Consider the following 24,050-nt stretch of genomic DNA (forward strand, 5'->3'; position numbering starts at 1 on the left):
CAGAACTATAACAAAGAGCCTTGGTGAGAATGGACTGATAAAGATGAGATCTTGCAGGGATGACCTCTATCCAAGTATATTCTTCACAGTACTCTACTCCAAAATAACATTCCAGGCTGTGGTCTTGAGGCTTCCCCCGCATAAAGCAGAAGGGCTATCTGCTTAACTATTAAGAAACTAAGCTCAAACAGTGGATGACTCTATACTACATAAATTCCATCTTATAAAAACTGGGGTTTAGGTCATTAGCTCAGTCAACAGACCAGTGTAAGCTACTTACTCTTTTCACAACAAAGGAGGACCATACCTTTATTCTCTTCAGCAAACAAAAACCTAGGTGACCTTTGAATCAGGTTTGAAATGAAAAGCAACTAATATAAACACTATTCTATGAGTTAAATGTTGCAGCAAGTACAAGTTAGGAGGTTGTTACAGGGGAAATGAGGCTGAAATGGAAAGTGCTTTTCTCAGACACAATAAATCAGAACTGTGCACTTCTGGCCAAATGTGCCTCCCACTGAAGATTAGGAAGAGACTGTGGCTATACTTTATATTGTCATTTTTTAAGGAAAAGGCTTTCTGGCAGCATTCCCAGCTCATATCATGCAAAGAATACTGTGGATGCCCCATAGCGTCAGTCTATGAGAAAGTGCCATGAAACTACATGACACAAAAACAAAAGCTAAAGAAGCAATACCAACCAATGCTTTCTCGTTTAACACACATGGCTCTATATTCAGATGGATTATATGTATTACACACTTCTGATTTCAAAATCACAACCAGAAAAAACAATTGGGCCTACAGGTGGAGGTCTATGAACTGAGTTGAATCTCCTCATCTCATTTCATTTCCTGCATTTCCCCCTTTATATTCTTTTTTTAATTTAATTTTGTTCTAAAGGCGATGTATACAGGGGATTCAGTTACATACATAAGGTAGTGAATGTATTTCTTGTCAAACATTGTTACCTGCTCCCATGTTTATCTCACTTTCCTTCCCCCAATTCCAATATATTCCAATATATTGCCTTATAACAATGTTGCACTGGTTTGTCCTTTGTTCTTCGATCATTTTATTGTTTCCCTTCCCTTCCCTAATTCAGATCACTTATATATAATATACCAAAATCAAATACAGTGACAAAAGAGGATAAACAAAAGAGGATAGGGGGAAAACAAAAGAGAAAGAAATAACTTCACTTAGTACATTAAAAGCAACAACCACAAAGAGAAACCTCTTGTTTCCATATCTTGGAGTTCAAAATGAACTCCTCTCTACATTCTTTAACCTAAGTACTACCTCATGGTGAACTATAATGTGACACAATGTAAGAGGCCCATGCACATGCTTAAACACAAATCATATTAAGTACAGTTGGTTAGGAAACTTATAGACAGGAAAGCAACAGCAGACTTAATTCTCAGGTCTATCATACTGATCCCACACAGACACACACTGAAATGGAATCCACTGCAGCTGCACTCATTACAAATTCTTCAGCTGAAGGAATATTGCTCTGCTCTAACTCATCTATATTTGGATGTATCAGGATGAAAGCTTCTGGATAGACAAAAGCCACTTACAGGGCTTAAAGCGGAGGAGATGACACACCAAGGAAGCCATTAGTCAATTTTCCCATGGGCTAATTCAAACCTGCTCAACCAGCTTCTTGATGCGAATCCAAAGGACAGGAAAGGAGGATACTTCAGGAACCTCTGGGGATAATCTTGACTTAAAGTGTGTCATTATACATGAGGAGATCGAGGGAAAGAAAGAGATTTTATATAAGAATATGCTCCTGTTGTAACTATTGATGCATGCTAAACAAACATAGCAAAACAAGAGGATATGTGTTATATTTTAGTTCTTTAAAGGATTAATGTGTTCTGCCTACTCTATATTAAACCAATGGTTCTTGGAGAAGCTTGCGGGAAGAAGGTAAGAACAGTATCCAAGTAATGTGAGGTAGATGTGTTCAATTTCTATGCTCTCTTGGAATACTCAGGGAAATGAAAATGCCTGCTTCCTGAGCCAAGACACTTATTTAATTGGCTCAAAATCCAGGCTAGCTATTGAGGGTTTTAAAAGTTCACTAGGTACTTCTAATGTGTAGCAAAGCTTAAGAGTCACTGACATAGGTAGGTTACCCTAGAATAGCTTAATGTAAAAGAACTAGCAATCCATGTGTTAGTGAGAATGTGATGTAACCCTCTGTCAGTCTTGGTGATGAGAGTGTTGTGGTTATTTGTGTGTGTGTGTGTGTGTGTGTGTGTGTGTGAGAGAGAGAGAGAGAGAGAGAGAGAGAGAGAGAGAGAGAGAGAGAGAGAGAGAGAGAGGGAGAGGAGTTGAAAAACTGGTTGATGATGTTGACTAAAACCAACACCTATGCTAGCTCTACTCCTGGCTGTATACTCAAGAGAATGAAGGCGTAGGTTCACACGCACAAAAAGTTCCTACCAGCAAAGGTGAATTCCATAGACACATTATTGAATGAATCAAGTTAGATACAACCAATACATAAAATATGAATCTGTTTTACTGACGCACAAATAGATAACACTAATCTATGGAGACAGCTTCCCACTGTGGTATAAGGGGCAAACAGGAAATCCCCTAAAGAACATGTTTATATCTTAAACTGGGCAAGGAGTAACTGGGTATATATATATATATATATATATATATATATATAATTTTATTAAAATGTAACTTTAAGATGCATGTGTTATGTATAGCTCATTTTAAATTATTAGCATATTTAAATTATAATTCCACATATGCTAACCAAAAACACAACTCAAGCATCTACCAATGCCAACTACATTTAAAAGGCTATGAAGGAAGTTCTTACATGATCTTTTTGCCAGTCCTGGACCTTGAATTCAGGGCCTGGACACTGTCCTTGGGCTGTCTCAAGGCTAGAGCTGTACCACTTGAGTCACACACCACTTCCACCTTTTTCTATGTATGTGGTACCAAGGAATTGAACTCAGGGCTTTGTGCATGCTAGGCAAGCACTCTACCACTAGGCCAAACTCCCGGCCTTACATGATTTTTAAAAGCAAAGTGTCTTTAACCTAAGAGAAAAAATGTTTGCAGACCAGAATTACAACTTCTCTCCCCACTCTAAGCACCTCCTCCATCTTGGGTCACTTGGAGAAAGGCTGGCTGATGTGTTTGACAAGAGATCTCCCAGGTACATGGCACCCACTTCCCCCACTCCTGCAATGCTTTAATCATTTCTGACAAGACACAGCCAGACCTACTCAGGAATGAACTCTTCCAGTGTGTCTCTCTTTTTTTTATTATTTGTTTGCTAGTTAGTCTCTGGGCTTGATCTCAGGGCCTGAGCGCTGTCTTTGGGCTTTTTCAAGGCTAGAGCTCTACCATTTGAGCCACAGCACCCCTTCTGGCTTTTTCTGTGTATATAGTACTGAGAAATTGAATCCCAGTCTTCGTGCATGCTAGGTAAGCACTCTACCAATAGGCCACAATCTCAGTCCCATTTTCAAAAATGGTCACTGCTTCTCTCTCATGTTACCTGCATAGATTTGAGGTCTATGCTGCAAAATTTCAACACAATGTTGAAGTTTCTATACTCTGCTTTTTTGTTGTTGTTTCATGATATTCTGTAACTTGTGAGATTTGAAACTATCTGGGTTTCTTTTTTTTTTCCCACACCATCATTTCTTCTGCTCTGTGACCTACAGGAACAAGCTGAGTTAAGCTCCATGTCTGGTTGTGCTATTTAATCAGGAAATGAATATCAGTCAGCACCTTCAAACCTAGGAAAGATACTGTTGCCTGACCTCATTCTATGGAAAACATCTGGAGCTGCTCCACAAGAAATGTGCAATATTCGCCTCTGGAGAGGATTTTGCTTCTGTTCCTTGGGAATTTTCAGGAAAAGGGATGTCTGTATGAACTCAGGATATTAATATTGCCATTCATAAAAAGTATTAGAAGGGGTTTCTGCTGTACTAAAGTAAATTTATGAAAGAAAATTCAAGAATGCTAACACAGCTGAAAGATGATTTGAAGACAGACCTGAAAAAAAATGAACAAGAAATTGTTGTCAAATTGAGGACTTCTACTTTAAAAAATGCCCCCCAAAATGAGCTTCTCAGCATCTTTTTCAGAGCATTGTAAGCCATGTTATAAATTGCTTCCAAATGAACTCAGCCTGCCCTGTGCAATGAATTTTTTTTGCAGCCAAAGACATCTTTCCTGTGTTCTGTCCATTAGCCACAGATTCCTGTCAAGAACTAACTTAATGCTTGGCTAGTGCAATTGAGGTACTGATTGTTTTTGTTTTTTGTTGTTGTTGTTGTTATTGTTGGTTGTGGGGCTTGAATTCTGGGCCTGGATGCTGTCCCTGAGCTGTTCAGCTCCAGGCTACTGCTCTACCATGTTGAGTCACAGCACCACTTCCATGACTTTTTTTTACTTAATTCTAAGTAGTCATATTTTGCAAACAAGGCAGAACTAAACAGTAATTATAGCTTGATCCTTAGCACAATTTTTTTCTTTCAAACCAGGGGAAAGCCTGGATCATTGTTTTGTTTTTCAAATGTTTGACTAATATCTTTTTCTCCCTCATACAGAGTTTATGAGAAATTAGTTTTAACAACCCTCAGGTTTCTCCTGACTTTCTGACGTAACTTCTATTATCTAAACTCACCCTTTAGGTCGAATCTTTTATAGTTTGAGGATAGCTTTTGGGATGGTCTGGATTTTTGCCATTTGGGTATAGAACCCAGGGCCTAGCACATACTAGGCAAGTGCTTTACCATTAAGTCTCACCACTAGCCTTGTACAATTGTTTACACAATTATTAAATATTAAAAAATTAACGTTACACATATGATCACAAAGAGCTATTTGTTTAAATCAGTATTTAAAACCAGAGATTGTTCTGGACACCTATAATGCCCTTTTTCTCTCCTCCACTGTGGGGAACCCACAATATTGTGCATTCTACTACCAAGCTACCTTTGCAGCCCAGTGCCACATATTTTTAACTGGGTGTGTCCGAAAAACAGCAAAGTTACTCAGAAAATGAACCAAGAGTATCAATGGTGAAAGGAAAATACTACTTAAGTATGTTAATCTCATGGGAAGCTACTAGCCTGAGTCTATCTCTGTACACTGAATTCCTATACAGTGACTTATAACCTAACATAGTACATAAACAAACTGCAAACATCATTTGGGAGTATAATAAATATGAAGCTCAACCAATAACAAGCAGCAAATCATTAGCTAGTCACAGTCTGCCAAATGTTCCGGATGTATACACAGAAGTAATTGTGGAGCTGCATCTAATTAACACATCTCTATGCCATTCTCTGTCTATAAATACTGCCAATTGAGCTCTCTGTACCTTTTCTGGTTCTCACCTCTGATTCTTGAATCCTTTTTTTGGTCAAATAGATGCTGCTAAATTTAATTGCTCCAAAGTTTTTCTTTAAACAGGTAAAAGTAAAAGAGGTATTAAGATAGTTTGTAGACTAAATTTTAGTCTCCTGAAACTTCTAGGCCTTATGTAAGCAAATCCTCTTAACCTCCACATTTAGCAAACAGCTCTTGAAGTCAGCTTAGCACTGTCCAAGTCAATACCTGGTCACTGTCAGAATCTGATTCCTTTCCACACTCTCCTCTACATCCTCCTCACTTCTGACCCTCACCTGTCTTTGGCAAGAATCCTATTAAATAGGCTTAGCCAGAATCTCCCATACTCCAAATGTTTCCTTTTAGTACTTTTCTATCCATTGCCTCCCAGCTGCTTCGGGACTAACAATTCCCCTTTGCCCATACAATATTTGGAGCTAAATCCAAGCTCTCTCTTCTTTACTACAAGATCCTATTAGACCACATTTCTGTTTATTCTGAGAATCTTGAGTATGATTCCATGGTATATTTTAATAAATGTTGCTCTAATTTTTCCTTTAACAATATAAAACCTCGAAGTGGATATTAAAGTTACAATAGAAACCAATTTTTCCCTGCAATAGCTTAAATTCTAAAAAAAGGAAGTTCTTCTGTAGAACATAAATAATTTCACAAAACATCAACATTAGTTAAGGCTACTCTCTAGCAGTGATAGATTATAACAAAAACAAGATACTTTTGTAATCCTGTCTGTAATGGTGACAAAATGTACCTTTGTCCAAACCACAAAAATGACCAGCCACCCCTGTCCTGATCAATATGCATCAGTCTTCCCTCCCTTGAGGTAAAAGTTATTACATGACTCAATCATAGAATCACCCTGTTTTCTGACTGTATCTGGTGCAGAAAAACTGGATTTGACATTCTGCTTCCTTAAACCTTTCACCAAATTATTCTGGAGTACAGGATCAACAAAAGGAGAGTGCAACCTTCTCTAGCCCATAATCACAACTGCTGGCAAACTGCAAACTGTGCATAGATAAGAAGCTCAGGATACACAGAACTACATAATGAATGTTTATCATTTTATACTATTGTGTAATAACTATTTCTTGGATTAATTGGTTAAATTTATTTCCATAGTAATGTCAATATCAAACTGACCACTATCTTGGTAGAAAGTAAAAAGGGTACGTTGAAGAGAAGTTCAACAAACTTGGCAGCCAGCTTAGTTTCAGTTTAGGCCAAAGCAGCCAGCCTGGCTCCTCCCACTGGAAACGGCAAACGAAGGCTGCAGATCATTCTGCTCAGTCGCTATTTCCCTGCCACGGTGTACAGTGTCCCACGCCCACGTTCTCCGTTTTGTCTGCTTGGATTGGCTGAACCAATGTCATTCAGCCTTCGTACCCGGATGTACGTTTTCACTGAGCGCTCCGGAACAGTGTCGGTCCTGCGCCTGCGCGTTTCAGCGAGCCTCTTTCCGGCATCTGCTGGGTCTCCGCGTGCGGAAGTGCGACCACCCGGGATCCCGCACCAAGAGGCTCTCTGGCAGGCCCTGGGCCCGGGAGGCCTTAAGGTGCTGTCATCTCCTTTTCTCCTCCCTTCTAGATATCAGTGGGATAGGCAGAACCCTCGGACCGCTGCTGCTAGTTTGCTGGTCACAGTCAGGCTAAGGTCCTGTGAGGGTGAGCTGCCGACTTTTCTTAGTGCTAGACTCCACCCACCGGAACTCGAACCCTTTCCCGAGGGTTCCTTAGCCTGTTCCCCTCTTCCTGCTGCACGCTTACTAGGTATCATCATAGGGAAGACCTCTACTTTAGAAAGTGCTTCGCAGGGCCAAGAGTTTGGCCTAGTGGTAGAGTGCTTGCCTAGCATGCAGGAAGATTCGGGTTCGATTCCTGGGTAACACATACATAGAAAAAAGCCGGAAGTGGTGCTGAGGCTCAAGTGGTAGAGCTCTAGCCTTGAGAAAGTCCCAGGACAGTGCTCAGGCCCTGAGCCCAAGCCCAGGACTGGCAAAAAAAGAAAAAAATAAACTGCTTCCCCTCTTTCTGCCAAGGGGCTTCCCCTGAATTGGAGATGGAGAGTTGTATATAAGTTAAGGCCATAATGTGCATTTTTCTCCTTAGGTCATAAAAGAGACCTAAAAATCTAAACATATCTAGGCTACTGCTAATATGCTACCAGCTTGTGGAAGTTTCATCAAGAACTTCTCTCCTGTACTTCTTAGGATTTACGCTATTAATTTAGTGCATGTGTATACCCTTTGCTTGTATATGGTATTAGTTAATATTTACAAGCTTTGCTGTTTGCATTGTTAGGATCTACTCTTTTGGCACTGTAGAAACTCATTTATTTGGACTCAGAATCTAGAGAACACTTAGGTTAGGTGTATGTTTAAGTACGATCTATATTACAATATGTTTTAGGATTATCCAATAAAGTTGCATAAGCCTTGAGCATTAGAAATGGCACTACTTCAAACTGATACGTGCATAAAACAAAAATTTTGAGAATACAAAAAAATTAAAATCTATTTCTATCAGTTACATTTTGAAATGGCAATTTTTGGAGGGCTCAGAATGTATGTCAGTGACAGTTTAACATATATGAGGCCCTAGCACTATATTTTTTTAAAAAAGAATAATGTTTTGGATATACCATGTTAAATACAATAATTTTACCTACCTTTATTTTTAATATGGCCTTTAGTGAATTATAAATTCTATTTGTAGATAGCTGTTTTTTTTAATTTCTGATGGACAATACTACTCTAGACAAAGGTCAAGAAACTATGGCCTATGAAAATCCCATCTTCCTATTTATGGAAATAAGCTTTATCTGAACCAAGTTGTGTCCATTCATTCATATATTTTCTATGTTTTCTATTTCTGCTTCAAGAGATGAAGACTTAGAGTAGTCTAGGAAGAGAGTATATGGCCCAAAGAACTTAAAATATTTACTGGTTACTGGTTGGCATTTTGCAGAAAATATTTGCCAGCCCTTACTCTGGAACAGAACTTGATATGGTGGATACTCTGAAACTTTGTATGTAGTTGGCTGGTTTTGTTTTTTGAGATGGTGGCCTAGAGTTTGAGATCCTCCAGCCTCCTGAATGCTGTTGATTACAGGAATGTCACTACACTTGGAGATTCATTTAAAGCTTTTAAACTGTGGACCCACATCATTGTCAGACTTGTCTGATGGATGTACTTCTTAGCGCTCTATAAACACTATCTCCTAAGAGAGATGGGAGAGAACAATGGGACAGGAGATATTAATCAATATGCCTTGTACTTATAAACTGAATCATACCCCTTTGTACAACTACTTAAAATAATTTAAAATTTAATAAAAGATCTAGTTACTCACAATAGAGCAAAACCTTGATACATGAGGCCATATAGTATGAAGCTAATTGAAAGGACCTCCAGGATATTGAAACAAAAGCCATATAACGAATGATTTTTGTCCTTAATGTACTATGTTGTCTCTCATCTCCTTTGCTGTCCCTTGGTTATCTCATATTGTTACAGTATCTCACTTTGTTATCTGATATATTGAATTTATTTGTATTTGGTTATTTGAAATTTGATAGGGAAGGGGGGAAAACCAAGATGGGGGGTGGGTGGGGGGGAGGGTAATGGGTACCAAGACATGTGAAAGGTTATCAATGTATGTGAATTAATGCACCTTCTATCCGGCAAATATCATGTAACCCTTTTATTAATTACAATAAAAAATAAAAAAATTTAAAAAAAAGATCTAGTTACTCAGATGGCTGAGATTTGAGGATCACAGGTCAGAGCCACCCCAAGCAAGGAAGTCTGTGAGACTCTTATTTCTAATTAGCAAAAAAGAGGAAGTGGAGCTGTGGCTGTAGTAGTACAGCGCTGCCCTTGATCACAAAAGATCAGGGACAGCTTCCAGGCCCTGAGTTCAAGCCCTACTACCAGTGCACACGTACATACAGCACAAAAATATCATTTAATTATATTAATCCTAGGATATTTAATTTCCCTGATTTTGTAGGTGGGAAAACTGGAGCATGGGATGGCCAGCAAACTTAGCCAATTTGCTGGACACTTCCCTCCCTTCTGACAAATGTACCAGACACTCCTTATCCAAAAGGTTTGGATTACTAGAACTACTTGATTAGCATTCAGGGGATCCCATGGTTTTCTCTCACCTAGTATTCTTGTATGATTTTTTTTAAACTAGAATCAAGATGGGCTTGGTCTTCCATGGAAGAACCTGAGGGGCACTGGGCTTAGGTTTGGTGAATACAAGTAAGCTGGTCTTGGTTGAAAGGAAAGGAAATTTACAGAGTGAGCAGAAAGCATCATGAATGTTGGTCACTTTTTAAACAAAAGGAAATATTTGTCGAATAAAGTGTTTAGCAAATTTGTTCAAGTGAATAAAGCGGGTGATTCTTCCCTTATGCTCTTGGTGGAAAAGCAGACAAACATGTTTTTATTAATGTGGCAAACACCATGGAAAAATAACAGTGCGTGATTATTGGTTGTTTCTTCATAGGTTTTCTCATTTGCAAGGTGGAGGTGAGATGTAGTCATATCTTCAGCGTATCGTGTGGCTTAAGATGACATGAAGGTGAATGGTACAGAACTGCTCAATAAATACATTTCCTTCCACGGATTAAAGGTAAGGGAACAAATATCAGGAATTATATACATCATGACACTTAAAATATGATAACTACCAGTTATCTCTCAGATGAGATGTAATAGGACTCGCCCAGCCAAGTCTGAAGTCAAAGGGGTTCTCTGTGTTTCGTCCAGAAGCAGAATCTCAACTGTTTTGGGGGTTAATGGCAGCCTGTCTGGGAGTCCTGCTGCTGTTGAGGGCAGTGGGATTATTGCCTCTGTGTGGTTTCAATTAGAATCAACTACAGAAGTGAACAAATATGCAGATTCATTCTATCTAGAGTGAGGCATTCACATTGTTTGCTCCTTTCATTTCCTCCAGGTTAATGCAAGCAAGGTTAAAAACCACCTAAAGTGTTAGTGAAAGGCCAGGCTCAAGTGGCTGCTAGAGCAAAAGCGCCAAGCTGTGAAACAGAATGCCTATCTAAATTTGGAAGTACTCCAGAAAGAGAGGAATGAGATGGGGCACTATTATCTAGCCATGGAGCCGGAGCTCCATCCTGAGAATGCTAGGGGAACTTCTGAAGAGCTTTAAGTAGAAAATGAGGGGTTATCTTGCTGAATTCTGTACCAGCGGCCATTCAAATAAAGTGCCATGAACCAGTGAAGGCACTAAAGAAACAACTGCAGCTGGCCAGATGATAGTACAAATAGGTTTTGGTGCCCATACTGTGTATGTATTCTAGTAGCCACGTTTGTGCTTACCACTTTCTGTTCGGTATCCATTCCACTTGGCTGTCCATATCTTCAAAGCAGATGGTCTTTTGGGATCAATATCCAGCACATTCTAGCTACATAATAAATATGTAGCTATGAACTATGTACAACTAAAATGAGATGCAGCTTATTTTGTCATTTTATGGTAAATATAAAGATTTTGAGTTTTACTGACTTCTGTCATATAATAAATGCTTTATAGTCACGTAGTTGTTTCACAGGGAGATGAGAGAGTTTGGCAAAATTTAAATGCTGGGATATGGAAACAAAGGCCTTGTCTTGTGTGATTGTTCTTAATGTACTATTATTTCTCTTCTCTTTTTTTGCCCTCTGGTTAATCTCATATTGTTACTGTATCTGACTTTGTTACCTGGTATATTGTATATACGTTTATTTCTTTATTTGAAATAGGAAAGGGAAGGGGGGAAACAAGATGATTGGGAGGGGGTGGCGGGAAATGGTGGCAAAAACATGAGCAGGACTATCAATGTGTGAGAAGTAATGCACCTACTGTCTAGCAAGTGTAACTGTAACCCCTCTGTACATTACTCCAACAATACAAAAGAAAAGAAAATGCTGTTCAAAGTATGGAGAAGAGTAGGAAAATATGAGAGTTCCTCAAAAGTTTGAAAATAAAATTACCATAAGATCCAAAAATTTTATTTGTGTACATATATATGTGAAAGAATTGAAAGCAGAGACTCCAAGATATAATTATACACTTCAGTAGAAGCAACATAAGTGGTCATCAATAGATGAATAGATAAACAAACTGTGGCCCATATACACAGTAGAGTATTTAACAACCATAAGGAAGGAAATCCTGACACATGATAAAATATGTATGAACCTTGAGGCTGTTATATGATATGAATTAAGCTAGACACAAAAGGACAAATACCATGTGATTATACTTATACCTAGATTGTTTACTCCATAGCGACAGAAAGCTGAATGGTGGTTGCCAGGGGTAGAATATAGGGAGTTATTTAATGAGCATATGAATTCCTGTTTTGTAAGATGAAAACATAATGATAAATCTTACTGTACTCTATATTTTAAGAAGTTAAAATGATGAATTTTAGTACTGAGAACATGGCCTAGTGGTAAGAGTACTTGCCTAGCATTCATGAAACCTTGGGTTGTATTCCTAGATAGCACATACACAGAAAAAGCTGGAAATGGTGCTGTGGCTCAAGTGGTAGAGCACTGGCCATGAGAAAAACGCAAGGCAGTGCCCAAGCCCTGAGTTCAAACTCAGGACTGGCATAAAAAAGGTAAATTTTATGTTTTGTATATTTTACCACGAGTAAAATGTTTAAATAAATATGAAGTAAAGGCAAATAAACATAGAAAGTGAAGAGCAAAACGTCTTATACAATAAATTCTGTAGATTTACACTAACAAATCTGAACTGCTGCTTTCTTAGCCCTGAAATCCTGAAGCTTCCCTTCACACCCTGTGCTGGGAACTCAGACTTTGGGTTGAGAAATTTGGACCCAAGTCAAATTTTGCTTCACTTGTGATCAGTCTAGGCCTGGCTCAATTTTATTTTTGTGGTGCTGGGAATTGAGCCTAGGGCTTCACACCAGGAAAGCACTCTACCACTGAATTATACCCCTTAACCTCCCTCTAGCCATCTATCTATCTAGACAACCTCCCTCCTGATTTCTTCAGGAACACTGCACAGAGAATCCAGGCAGAATAAACATTGCTTGTTGGTGAGGAAACTTCCCAACCAGTGGGTCAGAACTCAAGGATATTGAGCAGTTTGTAGCTTCATCATTGTAACATGATTGTTTGACTTTCCGAAGATCTGAAGCAGATACTTCAGATACAAGTGTTCAACCATTGAGGGTATATACTTTTTTTTCCTGTGCTATCTTGCTTGTTCTTTGTTGAGCCTTTGCTTCTTAGGAGAACACTTTTACTGTTTTTAAAATGTGGTATTTTTAAAAGTAAAAAGAATTATCTTTAAGTGTTTGTTCTCAGGAATTGGAAAAATGCCTATTGAGTGATGGTTAAAAGTAACTTTAAAATGAAAACACAGAAGGACTGCTTAGGTTTTCTACATGCAAGATTCTGACTCTTGGTCATCTTTGTGTTATCCTATTAGGGATACATCAGTGAGCACAACTCTAAGTTCCAGTCCAAGTAATTGCACACATGCAAAAAAAGTTCATGAAACTAGACTCTACAAGGACCAGTTAGCCCAAACTTCTAATAGCATTTGTGTAATTTCTCTGTTTTTCTAAAGGCTCAGATTTCAACACAATTCATCCTATTGGCTTTGGGGGCTCACAAGACCTAGTTCCAGCGGCTTCCCACCACGTGCTGTCTCACAATTTCTTTAGATTTCTGGAGACATTTCCCCCTTTTAGTTTGTGTTTTTATTCTTTTGAATTCAGAAAATTACCACTTTAAAGATGATAAAATCAGCAAGTATTTCACTCATATAGCTAAATATGAGGAGGGACGATAGCCTGACATGGTTCAGCACTACCATATCCACTGAATTGACTGATCCGCAAAGACTGATCTGTACAACTGGAGCTATAAAAAATTGCAAATAATCCTCTAGTAAGCTTCTTAAGCCCGCAGTGTTGTTTTTTCCCTTGGACTATTGAGAGCAGAACCTGAAACTAAACTGTTCTATATTGTAAATTCCATTTTCTAACATGTCACATCCATTCATATCACATTACTTCTTCAGAAAACATTGTGCACATAGGTATCTAGCAGAAAGTGCTATTTTGCTATGCAGGAACTTTAACCAACAACGGCAAGCTACAGAAAACTGAATGATCTTTTTTTTTCCTTTGCAGCTGTGAAGATGTCTGACAAAACCGAGATAGCTGCTAGAGCTTCCCTTATTGAACAACTGATGTCTCAAAGGAATTTCGAGGATCTTGGCAACCACCTTACTGAGCTAGAAATGTTTTATGTGACTGAGGTGCATCTCCAAGAGACACATGTTGTCAGAGCTGTGTATCAAGTCCTCAAAAACTGCCCCTCAGTGGCTTTGAAAAAGAAAGCCAAGTGTTTGCTGTCCAAGTGGAAAGCTCTTTATAAGAATATGTACTTTAAACCAAGGGATAGCCTTAAGTCAATCCATTCAGATGGTGATAAAGAAGAACATGCAGGACTTTCTCAAGACCTGAGCCAGGATAATATCTTAGGTGTCTGTAGTTCTAACTCTCAGCTATCATCCCAAGCTGTTGTAAATCCCACTGAAATAAGTATGCCTGAAAATAACCTTGCTCAAATGGAAGCTAAGGAAGAACATTTCAGAACTGTTGACCCTAAATCCACTGACAAGAAATCAAATGGGTTGCAGGATCCAACAGAGGCTACAAGAACTAAATGTGTAGAGCTCCTTTACACAGCTTTAACTAGCTCTTCCATCGATCAGCCCAAAGATGACCTGTGGCAGAATTTTGCGAGAGAAATTGAAGAGCATATTTTTGCCCTCTATTCAAAGAACATCAAAAAATACAAAACCTGTGTCAGAAGCAAAGTTGCTAATTTGAAGAATCCCAAAAATGCTCACTTACAACAAAACTTGCTGTCTGGGACCCTGTCTGCAAAACAGTTTGCTGAAATGACTGTCATGGAGATGGCAAACCAGGAACTGAAACAGCTCAGAGCTTCCTACACTGAATCCTGTATCCAGGATCATTACCTTCCCCAAGTGATTGATGGCACACAGACAAATAAAATAAAATGCAGACGGTGTGAGAACTACAACTGCAAGGTCACTGTAATTGCCAGAGGAACGCTTTTCCTTCCGAGCTGGGTGCGGAATTCAAACCCAGATGAACAGATGATGACATATGCTATCTGTAATGAATGTGGGGAGCAATGGTATCATAGCAAGTGGGTTTGTTTGTGATTATAAATGATAACTTCCTTCATAGCTATCCCTAGGCATGACTTTTATATCTATAACCCTTTGTGCATGGTTTTTAAAATCTTATACATGCCATTTTTTAAACACTCTTGTTTGCCACAGTAGATACCAACAGCACTAAAATCATCATTTGAGGCAAAAATGAGAAGGGGAATGAAAGGAAAGAGGAAGAATATTCCATGCGCTTTGTGACCATTTGTTACCCTGCTATTTCCAGATTGGGATTGAAAGCGGCTTAGTGTTCTTGAAGCGTGTTAGAAGTCCAGGCTCTGGGCCCTGAGCTGCTTTTGTACTTTGAATACCATTACCATGGTGACAGGCTTGTGGATCTCAGGAACGACTCCATATTAGAATCTTCTGAGGAGCTTTCAAACTCGATAGTAGCAAGGTGCCAGTGGCCTGGAACAATTCAGTCTGAACCTATGGAATAGGTCCTAGGCAAATACGCTGCTGTTGTCATTACTCAGATTACTTTAAGATGCAGTCAGAGTTGAGAACTATCCTAAACAGGCTAGCATTTGGTTCTTTCTATATATGTAAGAGATTAGTGCTCTTTAGAGACTTTATAGACACAGCTCCTTGCAGTGACTTGGCTAAGCTATACAACCACAAATAACCTAACTTATGCTGATGCCAGAATTTCCTCATCTAAATTCACAGTGTAAACCTGGCTTAATATTGATATCTGGGAAATGTGCTCTTGGAATTGTGGAACTAAGTGAATGATGTCTTTATTTTCTCACCTTAGGAGACTAGAGCATCATTCTTTTCCCCCTTTCTTGTTTTATAGGTCTTTCTTGAATCATAAAAGTTAGGCTTGCCGGGCGTGGTGGCTCACACCTGTAATCCTAGCTACTCCTCAGGAGGCTGGGATCTGAGAATTTCAGTTCAAAGCCAGCCCGGGAACTAAAGACCTAGAAAACTCTTATCTCCAATTAATCACTAGAAAAAGGGAATTGGGGCTGAAGCTCAAGGGGTAGGCTGGTAGACTTGAGTTGAAGAGCTCAGAGACAGCACCCAGGCCCAGAGTTCAAGCCCCATGATCCACACACACACACACACACAAAGTTAGGCTCTCATTCATCTTCCAGTTAGAATTTTTAGAGACCTCTTGTTTAGTTGAAGGAATTGTATATTCTTTTATCTTTGCACAAGTTCTTTATAAATGCCTTCAGATATGCAGTTTCTGATGTTAGAGGTCCTCGTGTTCTCAAGGTCACATGTGTTAGTCTTAAGTTAAACTCTGTTTCAGTGAAAATAGCATTTATCTGTTAGAGGAAGTACACAGTTTCAGCCTTTGAATCTACCAATATTTATTTACCTAATAATTGAAGAGGAAATTATATCTTTGAGGTCTCTCTTTGCAAGCAGTGTTTAACTGATTTATCTAGCTGTTTAAACACAAGAAGCCTTTTATGTGATTATGGCTGCCTTTTCCTTAAAAAATCATAACATGGCCATTGTTGGGGTTTGTTTGTTTTTAAAAAGTTTATTTCTAAGTTATCTACAAACCACACATTCTCTGCAGGTATTTTTTTTATCCTAACTCACCAATCATTGTTAGAATTTGGTGGCCTTCCAGTGTGTATACTTTACCTTTTAATGATAGTTCTTTCAAATGGTTCATAAATCTTAAAATATTTATGTTTTCACATTAGTTGGGAGAAATCATCTTGAGACTGTTAAGTCTGAATTTTACTTTAATGTCCTTGTCTCCCTGTGGCTTCTGATGGCTGCTCATTATGATGCAACATGTTAGTCCTTTAAACAGTAACTTGCAAAGTCATCTAAAACTTGAAGTTTCATAAAGTGTGGTTTCATATGACTTAGAATGATCTTTAAAAAAAACTACTTAGAGGTTACGAAAGAGCACATATTGTTCGTGAAAATCCAGTCTGATTAAGTTAGTGTTGGTGTTTTGGTTGTGAGTGTGTGTGTGTGTGTGTGTTTGTGTGAGTGTGTGTGTGTGTATAGTTTTTACATTGGGATTTTGGAAATTAAATTTGAAAACACATAAAAGCACTTGAAATGGAAAATCTCATACTCTCCAAGATATAAAAATTTACAAGACCTTCCTCATTTCATATCATTGTCAGTTAGTTTTGCAACTACAGATAGTGATGTGGGCTTTTTTTTCTCTTGGTCAGTGAAACAGCATTACATTTTCCAAGTACAGACTATAGTTCTTTCACATACTAAATGCCACCTCCTAAAAATAAATCATTTTCCATTCAAATTGCTGGTGAGTGAAGATTCCAATTTAAAATCCTTCCCACAGGAACAGCAAGTGCCAAGGTCCCCAAGGTAGAAAGGAGTCAACAAGTCAAGTGTCAGCAAGAGTCCACCACTGCTAGGGTGCAGTAGGCAAGAGGGAGAATGGTAAGAGATGAGGTCAAGATGGCAAAGAGTTCATGAGGGCCCTTATCAGTCTTATGTTGAGGGTTTTTTTTTTGTGGCCAGTCCTGGGGCTTGAACTTAGGGCCTGGATTCTGTCTCTGAGCTTCACTGCTTGAGCCACAGCGCTACTTCTGGCTTTTTCAGTTCACGTGATACTGAGGAATTGAACCCAAGGCTTCATGCATGCTAGGCAAGCATTCTACCACTAAGCCACATTCCCAGCTCCAATGTTGAGTTTTTTAAGCCACTGAAGCTAGGGAACTTTCAGTGTCCTTTAGGAAAAGCAATATGGCTGCTCTGTTGAGTTAGACTGAGAGGGAAGCAAAGATGGATGCGCAGATGCCAGGTAGGTGGCAATTGCAAGGGTTCAAATGTCACATCATTAGTCCCCTGTCATCCTTATACATGATAAAAACTTTATACAAACGAAATCCAAGATTCCCTATCTGTGATTTATATTAAAATAATAGCAATACTTCAAAAAATAATAACAGAACTTCAACATAAGTGTACCTTGGTTGCCATGGTTATTAGGAGTAACAGCACAGGTCCCGGACATCAGTTGTTTTCATGAGTCAATATCCTTTGTCTGTATTACTTTTTTAAAATAAAGAGTTGGATACAATTGCAGCTCTGTCTCTTCTTTGGACACTTCCTGTGATGAGAAGCTCCTTTCATTCCGTCACCATTTCTAAATGCCAGGCAGGAAGCCTGCACTTGGCAACACTTCATTGTATTTACAAGGTCTGGGTCTCTCTTTTACATCAGATAGCAAATGAAAAATATTTACTAAAATGAGATTTTTAGAAAGAGCATTCTTGCTTTCAGAAAGGCTCACGATCTATTACATTGTCATTGGAAAGTATATTTGCAGAGATGTTACCTAGCATGGCAAGAAATGTTATGTATTCAGGATTACGCATTAGGCTTTGCCACATGCCAGCACTCCCGATACAGGGGAACTTTTTTGTGTGTCATTTTGTGATTCATCTAGTTTCTGAAAAGTGATTGACTTTAAAAATAGGGAACATTTTTGTGAATTCAGAGTAGATAAATATATAGATGTAGTTTCAAATACAAAATGCAAAGCTTTTATATCTTCGCATTCTGTCTTATGTGATCTACAGAAATCAATTTTCAAAAACTGGCTATGCTAACTTACATCCCTTGTTATATTTTTGTGAGTACCTTGCAGGATGGATGGTCACAGAACAGAATTAAATTTTCTAGGTATATTCTTGCTTTCTTTAAAAATATAAATGGGATATGAATAGGTCTAACTAGTTACAAATCCTTTCCAATTGACGCATTTAAAAATATATAAAATTGCTGTGACCCAATCGTAGAACTAATTTCATGAGTTAAAATATCATTAATTTGTAAATTGCTTTATATATATATATATATTTATATTTAAATTTTGTCAGTCATGGGGCTTGAAATCAGGGATGCTGTCCATGAGCTTTTTCACTCAAGACTAACATTCTATCACTTGAACCACAGTTTCACTTCCATTTTTATGGTGGTTAATTGGAGATAAGAGTCTCACAGAGTTTTCTGCCTGGACTGGCTTCAAACTGTGATCCTCAGATCTTACCTTCCTGAGTAGTTAGGATTAGAGGTGGGAGCCATTGGCACCCAGCTTCTTTCCAATTTTTTAATGTCATCCCTTTGGAAATGATGTAAACATAGACAGAGATAGTTACCCAGCAGCCACATTGAAATCACCCAAATAATATCATAGTTCACTAAATATACCTTTGTGAACTGAAGCAGAAAATTCAGAAATTTCTAGAATGCCAGTGGGGCTGAGTCATCTGGCTGGATTCCACCTAGCCTTTGTGAGTGATGGCAGACACAGCTGCAAAACCAGTTTTCGTTTTCCTTCTGTCACAACATAGGGAGTCACTTGTCCAATCAGTGTCCCATATAGCTCTAATCCATGGCAGATGGAGAACAGCTGAAGTCTACATTAGTCTGGCTCAACAAATTAGTGTGTGTGTGTACCAGTCCTGGGACTTGAACCTATAGCCTGGGTGCTCTCCCTAGCTTTTTTGCTCTACCACTTAAGCCACAGCTCTACTTTTGGCTTTATTGGTACTTAATTGGAGATGAGAATGTCATTTTCTTTCCTGCTTCTGCTGGCTTCGAATTGTGACCCTCAGATCTCAGGCTGAGTAGCTAGGATTACAAGTGTGAGTCACCCAGGCACATAGCCCAGCTCAACTATTGAAGTGAACTCTTTGTGTATATTTATGTGTCCACTAGACTAGTGTATATTTTCTGGACCTTAGTATCTTTTTCATGCTATTCATTTGTATTTCTGCAGTCTGATTTTTGTTCATCAGATGGACTTTTTGGTGCCATTCTTCCACCATAATTTGGTATCATACATATTGCTGATTAAAGAGTTTCTAGACATTTTTAGGGGACATCTATGTTATTTTAGGGAATGTATCATTTAAAAATGAGTGGATAAAAGGCTCATGGATTTCTTTGGAGAGAGATAGAAATATCCTAAAGTTGATTGTGGTCAATGGGTTGATCAAGGTTGATCAGTGGGTTTTCACTTGAAGTTTGATAATAGAAATTGCAGTATGTTGTTGGCTCAGCAATATGGAGTCACTACAGAGAGTGATTGTGTAATATATCTAAAAAAAACTAGAAGGAAGGAATTTGAGTGTTTTTCCCCCAAAAGTGATAAATGTTTGAGGAGATAGGTGTTTTTAACCTGAAAACACTGTGTGAGTGTGTGTGTGTGTGTGTGTGTGTATAATACAACATCATATGGTACCTCACTAATACATATTAATTTTGAGATTTTAATGTGCTTGTTTGATCCCCAGCACAAAAAATGAATAAATTAAATTTAAAAATGTATTGATTGTGGTGATGGCTGCACAGCTCTATAAATAAGCTAAACACTATTCAATTGTGGGCTTTAAATGCGTGAATTATATGATATGTGAGTTGTGTTTCAATAAAGCTTTTACTAAAAATCAAATGAACTGAGAAAAGAAATTGAAGACAAGGTCTCTATTGGGCATTTTTCTCCATGAATTACTCTGAGCCTGTGGTACCTTGATTTATGCAAATATATAATGAAGAGATAATGGCACATTTTCTCAGGAGACGCTACAGCCAAACCACTTGGGTAAAGAATGAATGAGTCTCCCAGTGGCTCTTAAGCTGTCAGGGCAGTTTCCTGGGCCTGACCTTTGGTTTTTCTATGGACAGGTGGCCCCTCTTGCACACAGTGCACAGGACTACAAGTGGATTCAAAATAATTGTTCTTTATGCTTTCTTGTTTCTCATGCTATATATTTGAAGTGAACTATCAATGGTAGTAAGCCTGCGGAAAATAGAAAATCCTTTAGAATTAGCATTGAACAGTTGGCATGTATGTTCTTGGTTAGATCTGTACTGGGCAAAGAAATGTGTAACAACTACAGATACAGCTAGTCAATCTGACTACTTGTACTGAGGCCCTCTAGCCAGCAGTCCCACTATCACCTGGGAACAGATATAGAAACATCCCCATCACAGACCTTGTGGTTCTGAATCTACATTTTCACTAAGTCTCTGGTGATGCTTGTGTGTATCCACATTTGTGAATCTTCTGTCCACCGAGACTGGGCCTATAAATTTCACCTTTCTGTTATACCTTCGGATGAAAGCACCTAGCTAACACTGCTCTCTCCATTTGTGTAGGTCACCAGCAACTTCCACCCTTCAATGTGAGGGAAAATCTTTACCTGCATCAGCAGCAGGGGACAGGCCTGCCTCCAAAAAAAAAATCTTTCTTGTGGCTTGTAGTAGGTTATGTTTCTATGATCTTACCTCACTGGACATTTCATCCCAGTATTATTTGCTGGTTCCTCTTTACTTGCCTCATCTGACTTTTGAGTATCTTTCTACCCCTCACATACCTTCTTTTCTTTTGGGGATCTTCTCTAGTTCTCTAGCCTCTAGACTATCAAGTCTCTGATAACTCTCTTGGATTTTAAGCTCAAGAATCTAACAAACAGCTGACTTTGACAATTCTGGCTATGTAATAAACTTCTTAAACTTAACATGTTTAAAATAGTCTTTCAATTGTCTCTCCAACGTGTGCTTTTCTGCTTTCTGGCAATTCTGAATTTTTGTAACTTGAACTACAAATTTCTATTAAGGAGCCTGCAATGACTTTTTGCTTTCTCCTATATTGCTATTGTAAGTAGTCAGCAAATCCTATCTGCTCAATTTGAAAAATATAATTAGAAGTATAAATTAAAAACAGGCAAAAGAGTTGAATACTTAGCTAAAGAAGATCAAAGATACAGAAATGATATACATGAAAAGATGCTCAAGGCCATTATTTCTTAAGGAAATATAAAGAACATTATGAGGTATCACTTCGCACTCACTGAGAAGAGTTATGTTTTTTATTTCTTTTTGTGCAGGTCCTGGGGCTTGAATTCAGGGTGTGGGTCCTATCCCTGAACTTCTTTTGCTCCAGGCTGGTACTCTATCTTTTGAGCCATAGTTCCACTTCTGGCTCTTTGGTAGTTAATTGGAGATGAGAGTCTCATGGACTTTTCTGCCCAGCCTGGTTCTGAACTGCAACCCACCTAAGTAGTTGGAATTACAGGTGTGAGTCACCTGTGTCTGACTGTTAAAAGGGAGGAAAATAGGACATGTTGGTGAAAAAAGTAGAATAATAAGAATTGTTATCATTTTATTATTTATAATTTTTATACTGCTCCTCAACTTTTAAAGATTGCTTGACATTGCTTCACTTAAAAAGTTCCTAGGGGCTGGAGTGTGGCCTAGTAGTAGAGTGCTTGCCTAACATACATGAAGCCCTGGGTTTGAGTCCTTGGTATCACATATGCAGAAAAAGCTGGCAGTGGTGCTGTGGCTCAAGTGGTAGAGTGCTAGCCTTGAAAAAACTCAAGGAAAGTGCCCAGACCCTGAGTTTGAATCCTCGGACTGGAAAAAAAATGTTCCTAGCTCTTTCAAACCAATACCCAGGAAGACTGGTTTAGGGTGGAGGCAAGAGAAATCCCTACCACCAGAAGCAGAAGCAGAAGCTGAAATGCCCTGCTGCTAGCACTAAGATTGGCCACTGCTATATACAACACAATCCAAGTACTAGGAGGCAACAGGAAGTGCCATGATTTCAGGCTGGATGTGGCCAACTTTTCCTGGGGCTCTATGTGTTGTCCTCATAAAACAAGGATCATTGATGCTGTCTCCAATATATGGAATGCTGAACATGCTGCTCTGCACCAAGACCCTGGTGAAGAAGAATTGGATTGTGCCCATCAATAGCCCACTGTACTAACTGTGATATGAATCCCAATTGCGTACTGCCCCTGCTCTGCAGGATGGGGGCCAAGCTGACTCCTGAGGAGGAAATGGTTTTTTTTTTGTTGTTGTTTGTTTGTTTTTGTCATGGGGCTTGAACTCTGAGCCTGGGTGCTATCCCTGAGCTCTTTAGCTCAAGGCTCCTGCCCTACCCCTGGAGCCTCAGCCCCACTTCCTGGTTTTCTAGTGGTTACTTGGAGATAGGAGTCTCAAGTTCTTTAGTGCCCAGGCTGGCTTTGAACCTTGATCTTCAAATCTCAGCCTCCTGAGTGGCTAGGATTATAGGCCTGAGCCATGTGCCTGGTGAGGAAACTGTTTTTGTCTCTTAGTTTGTTGCTGGTCCTGGGTCTTGAACTGAGGGCCTAGGTGCTAGTCCCTGAGCTCAGGCCCTCAGTTGTTTGTGCTCAAGGCCAGCATTCTACCACTTGAGCCACAGCGCCATTTCTGGCTTTTTCTGAGTAGTTTATTGGAGGTAAGTCTCAAAAACTTCCCTTCCAGGTCTGTTCTGAACTGTGATCCTCAGATCTCAGCCTTCTGAGTAGCTAGGATGAAAGGCTTTAGCTGCTGGCACCCACCTGCATTCTTACATTTTTAAATCATCTAAGACTTGTTTGTGGAACCTTTTTAGAAAGTTCTGAAATTCTCTAGGCTTGCTTTCAATCAATAGCTAGTTAATATTAGCAAGTGCAATAATTTTGCAATTGCAATAATAAATTCCTGTCATCACTCCTTGAAAATGGTCAGGACAAGATTTTCAGATACAATTTATTTCAAGACCTGATGGATCACTTGGTTTGATTCAATTTGGCTCAATGGATATATGTATGTATGCATGTATGTATATATATATATATACATACTTTTGGAAAATTCTTGTTTTATTGTATAAGTTTATTTGTTTTAAAAACAAGCTACTATATTTTCCTGCTTGTTTTTTTCCAAAGATTTATATGCCATGGACATTTATTCATATTTCTTTTTTTTTTTGCCAGTCCTGGGCTTGAGCTCAGCACTGTCCTTGGACTTTTCTCAAGGCTAGAGCTCTACCACTTGAGCCTCAGCACCACTTCCGGCTTTTTCTAAGTATGTGGTACCAAGAAATCGAACCCTGGTCTTTGTGCATGCCAGGCAAGCACTTTAACCACTAGGCCAAACTCCCAGCCCTTATTCATATTTCTTATGGGGAATGATCTGTACATTTAAATACTGAGTATTGCTTTCTAGGAGAAAATTAACTAGAACTTAGTATTGTGTGCCCTATTTTCACAATTATTGTAAAATTATCTTTAAACCTTTCTAGAGCTGAAAATGACTCAGCAAAGACCAGAGTCAATTATTGTTGGTCCAATCAAAAAATGAGAGCTCTCTGTTAAACAATTAGCTAGATATCTCACATCTACGATTCTAGTTACTTAGGAGGCTAACTCTGAGGATCCTGATTTGAATCTAGCCATCCAGTCCAAGCATACAAATCCTAGGAACTCAGGGGTGTGGGGGGGGGAGGGAAATGCGTACCAAGACATGTAAAGGGTATCAATGTATGTGAATTAATGCACCTTCTATCTGGCAAATATCATGTAACCCTTTTACTAAATACAATAAAAAAAAAAAACAAATCC

The 24,050-nt window shown here is 38.8% G+C and overlaps 1 protein-coding gene across 1 annotated transcript; it reads left to right on the top strand.

Annotated features, from left to right (window-relative positions):
* Positions 1-6,911: 6,911 nt before the first annotated feature.
* On the top strand, positions 6,912-15,080 carry Tceanc (transcription elongation factor A N-terminal and central domain containing). Its single transcript, XM_090326373.1, has 3 exons — positions 6,912-6,970; positions 9,931-10,056; positions 13,601-15,080. The coding sequence occupies exon 3, from the start codon at positions 13,609-13,611 to the stop codon at positions 14,665-14,667; it is 1,059 nt and encodes a 352-aa protein (XP_090182499.1). The 5' UTR covers positions 6,912-6,970; positions 9,931-10,056; positions 13,601-13,608; the 3' UTR covers positions 14,668-15,080.
* The last annotated feature ends 8,970 nt before the right edge of the window (positions 15,081-24,050 follow it).

This window comes from Megascapheus bottae, chromosome X (assembly GCF_031878675.1).
Source record: "Megascapheus bottae isolate mThoBot1 chromosome X, mThoBot2.hap1, whole genome shotgun sequence".
Classification (NCBI taxonomy): Eukaryota; Metazoa; Chordata; class Mammalia; order Rodentia; family Geomyidae; genus Megascapheus; species Megascapheus bottae.